We start from the raw sequence: 4,877 nt of genomic DNA, 5'->3' as shown, positions 1-4,877 counted from the left end.
ACAAAAAGTTTTTGGATATGCCTTCTTAGAATGTTTTCATCTTAGAAAGAATTGGTCATAGAGTAGTCTTGAGGAAGAATGGATAGAAAGAGTTGAATAGGAGGAAGATGCCACACGACGACACCGTTTCTTACCTTCTTGTAGGCTGCGTTGAGGAACCATATGAGTCTATGACCCAGAATATTGTTGTGTTTGTATCTTCTTCTTTTAGTCTACCCCTGTTTCGGTTCTGAATTATTCTTTGAAATTTAATGTTAAAGAACAAAAGTTATAATGTCTCAAGTATCAAAAACATATTTGTACTAGAGTCGTAACATTTGCAATGTACCTTGTTTAAACAACTCTCAAAACACTAAACAGCGCTCTGAGCACTTGCAAATAAGATACAAGAAAATCAATTTCACAAGAGCAATCTTTCTCTAACTAGCTTTGATTGAGCTGGTTTAATCGATAAGTTTTCTTTTTTTGGTCTGTAAGCTCCGTGTCCCATTGCCCTCAACTGCTTCATTACTGCAGTGAGGGTGTCGAAGAAAATAAAAAATCTACGTGGATTCATCCTTGTTGAATCAATTCTGATTTTTTGGGGCCCACATCACATATGCCACGTTCTAATTTTTGTTTTTGTTTTTGTTTTTTTTTTCGAAAAAGAAAAAAGGTTAGGAGAGGGAGACATGTGTTGTATTCTTATTGAAAAGTAAGATTTTGAAATTTTTTTTTTACCTTATTATTCAAAATTAATTATTATGTAGTAAATATTTTTTTTATAAAATAATTTATATATCAAAATTCAACATTTTTTACACACTATAAATAGAGACTTAGTTCATTTTATTCCAATACAAAAAAATTCATCATTTCTAATATATTTTCAAATTCTTCTCTAATAAACTCTTGTTATTTTCATATTTTATAATTTTGTTATATTAAAAATTAGCTAAAAATATAAAATTTCAATTTAAAAAATAATACTGTAACTTTTCTTAATTTTAGTTATTATTATAAATGTGTTGTTATCAAATTAAATAAAAATAAGAATATAAAATGAAAATAGTAGGGTAAGGTGTTGAATTTTATTAAATAAAACTATTGGAGAGGTTAAAATTGATCCGGGCGTTGAATGATTAGGTGAAAGAAAGAGAAATGATTTGGAGTGTTAAAAGTTGAGCTGGAATATGTTGTCAACAAACTAACTCCCCATTATGTCTGCAAGTTAAACAAGGTAATCTATGGGCTCAAACAAGCTCCAAGAGCTTGGAATGCAAGATTTAAAAAGGTTGTCTCTAAGCTTGGGTTCAGTATGAGCAAGAGTGACAACTCTCTTTTTGTGTATAAACAGGGCAATGATATGGTTTACCTTCTCTTATATGTTGACGAAATCATTCTCACTGCTTCAAGACAAACTCTCATTGATTCTTTCACGGAGTCACTCAAAGCTGAGTTCCCAATTACCGATGGTGGTCGATTAAGTTACTTTCTCGGGGTCAAGGCCGAGTATAACAAAGCTGGGATTCTGCTTTCTCAATCACATTATGCAAAGTCTATCATAGCTAAAGCTAATATGGAAGACTATAAACCAGTAGCGACTCCGGTGGATGTCAACTCCAAGCTCATAGCTGAATGTGGAGAAAAGATTCAGAATCCAACAGAGTATCAAAGCTTAGCAGGAGCTATGCAATATTTGACATTCACTAGGCCAAATATCACGTATGCGGTACAGCAAATTTGCCTGCTTATGCATAATCCCAGAGTTCCACACTATCAAGCGTTAAAACGAGTCATCCGTTATCTTTAGGGCACACTGACCCATGGCCTGCAACTTTATAGAGGGACAGTCGGCTCTCTCACTGCTTATACAGACTCAGATTGGACAGGTTGCTCAGACACAAGACGCTCAACATTGGGTTATTGTGTCTATCTATGCGAAAACTTAATCTCTTGGTCATCCAAACGCCAACAAATTGTGTCACGTTCTAGTGTCGAATCCGAATATAAAGGAGTAGCTAATGTGGTAGCTGAAACTTGTTGGATAAGGAACCTCCTGCTGGAAATGCATATACCGATCTGATTTGCAACGTTGGTCTATTGTGATAATATCAGTGCAATATATCTTTCAAACAATCCGATTCAACATCAAAGGACTAAACATATCGAGATTGATCTCCACTTTGTTCGGGAGAAGGTGGGCCTTGGACAGGTGAAGGTGCTACATGTTCCTTCTTCATTGCAGTTTGCGGACATTTTCACCAAGGGTCTACCGACTATGTTATTCAACGAATTCAGGTCCAGTTTAACCGTCCGGTGTCCAGACGATTTCACTGCGGGAGGGTGAACGATGGTCAATATTAGGTCCACAAAACTCTCCTCAATAACGGGTCAACATAAGTTAGAGATCTTCTCTGATCTTCTCCGATATNGGCCGAGTATAACAAAGCTGGGATTCTGCTTTCTCAATCACATTATGCAAAGTCTATCATAGCTAAAGCTAATATGGAAGACTATAAACCAGTAGCGACTCCGGTGGATGTCAACTCCAAGCTCATAGCTGAATGTGGAGAAAAGATTCAGAATCCAACAGAGTATCAAAGCTTAGCAGGAGCTATGCAATATTTGACATTCACTAGGCCAAATATCACGTATGCGGTACAGCAAATTTGCCTGCTTATGCATAATCCCAGAGTTCCACACTATCAAGCGTTAAAACGAGTCATCCGTTATCTTTAGGGCACACTGACCCATGGCCTGCAACTTTATAGAGGGACAGTCGGCTCTCTCACTGCTTATACAGACTCAGATTGGACAGGTTGCTCAGACACAAGACGCTCAACATTGGGTTATTGTGTCTATCTATGCGAAAACTTAATCTCTTGGTCATCCAAACGCCAACAAATTGTGTCACGTTCTAGTGTCGAATCCGAATATAAAGGAGTAGCTAATGTGGTAGCTGAAACTTGTTGGATAAGGAACCTCCTGCTGGAAATGCATATACCGATCTGATTTGCAACGTTGGTCTATTGTGATAATATCAGTGCAATATATCTTTCAAACAATCCGATTCAACATCAAAGGACTAAACATATCGAGATTGATCTCCACTTTGTTCGGGAGAAGGTGGGCCTTGGACAGGTGAAGGTGCTACATGTTCCTTCTTCATTGCAGTTTGCGGACATTTTCACCAAGGGTCTACCGACTATGTTATTCAACGAATTCAGGTCCAGTTTAACCGTCCGGTGTCCAGACGATTTCACTGCGGGAGGGTGAACGATGGTCAATATTAGGTCCACAAAACTCTCCTCAATAACGGGTCAACATAAGTTAGAGATCTTCTCTGATCTTCTCCGATATTCTCGAGGGATCAAATCTCTTTGTAACTAAGTAGTCTTTATATAGAGTGTAATCTTGATTTGTAAAGGATGAGGAAATACAGAAGACTTTCAGCATGCATTGAAATTAAAAATATATATATGGTTTATTCTGGTTCTTTATTTTAAAGAATTTCAACTATAACTTTGTAAATTTCAAAATGTCTAAACTTTTTTAAAAATTTAAAATATTTAAACTTACAAAACGTTAAAGGTATTAATAATATTTAAACTTTTTAAGAAGTTTAAATCTTATAAGTATTTCAATTTCTAAAAAAAAAATCTTAAAACATTTTAAATTTTAATAATATATTTAGATATTTTCTGCGGTATATTACGAATTAAAATATCAGGATTATATAGCATAACATGTTTGAGTAGATAATAATATAAATTTAAAATATCATTAATTTGGTGCTACATGGGTTAATAAATTAATGCTGGTTAAATAAAAATATGATATGTCTATGACATGTTTGAATAGACATATCTAATTAAGGTTGTTAAATTAATGTTGTAACAAAAATAAAAATATGTGGTATACTTAACAATCAAAATACAATTACATAATTTTAAACATTAAAAAAAATCAAATAAAATTAACAACAACAAAAATTATTTTTTTTTAACAGATAATTTAATCTGCGGTGTACTGCGGATCAAAATCTAGATATTCCCGAATAGATCTTACAAGATAGATATAATTTCCACGTCATATTCAGCATATGATTTCATTGCCTATTGTTTCATCCAAAAAAAGAAAAAAAAACTTTTAAAACAAATAAAACAATCACATATATAATACTTTAAATAAAAATACAAAATAAAAAAAAAAAAAAAAAATTCAATACATGCTGTAACACGGGCCGAATTCTAGTTCTAAACTTATTTTATTTTGTTGTATTGTAATTTTATTGTACATTGTTTTGGTATATGATAAAGTTAATTTCGTCAACTATGTAAAGCCTTTTAGCTAGGTTGAGCAATCAGCATGTCCAAAATAAATAGTCGGAAAGCCAATAATTAAACCTTTAAAGTTATGGCATTAATTAGGCCAACTAATCCTATCACCAAGGTTCGAATATTCTCCTAGCATAGGGTTAACAATATCCGAAGACTAAGGGGGGTATTCGCTAATCTTAATTTACACATTTTCCCCCTAAATCTCTGAACAAATTAATTTTTGTACCGACCATAAAGATAAATTATCTTAGATAATGAAGAAGCGAATTAATAATTTAATTAATAGACACAAATAATATTTGTCAAATATGATAGCGAAAACCGAAAAAGTAGAAGAACAAAAAAAAACCATCGTATCTTTCTTTTAAAAATTGTGCTTTTTAAAAAAGGGAAAACAAAAAAAAAATAAAAATCAGTTGGGTCATTTTCGAAGGTGTTGACGTCTCCACATACTTTATATTAATTCTTATCCATCTTTATTTTTCTTTGTATTTTTACTTATTCATCTTGGTGAACGTAATATATATATATATATATATATATATATATATATAT

General features: G+C 33.0%; 1 protein-coding gene across 1 annotated transcript; it reads left to right on the top strand.

Moving 5' to 3' along the window:
• LOC109130233 (uncharacterized mitochondrial protein AtMg00810-like) lies at positions 1,346 to 2,065 on the top strand. Its single transcript, XM_019239680.1, has 2 exons — positions 1,346 to 1,711; positions 1,793 to 2,065. Exons 1-2 carry the CDS (start codon positions 1,346 to 1,348, stop codon positions 2,063 to 2,065), a joined length of 639 nt encoding a protein of 212 aa, XP_019095225.1.

This window comes from Camelina sativa, chromosome 3, assembly GCF_000633955.1.
Source record: "Camelina sativa cultivar DH55 chromosome 3, Cs, whole genome shotgun sequence".
Lineage (NCBI taxonomy): Eukaryota > Viridiplantae > Streptophyta > Magnoliopsida > Brassicales > Brassicaceae > Camelina > Camelina sativa.
Note: the sequence above shows the minus strand (reverse complement) of the source record. Positions and strands in the feature narration are given on the sequence as shown.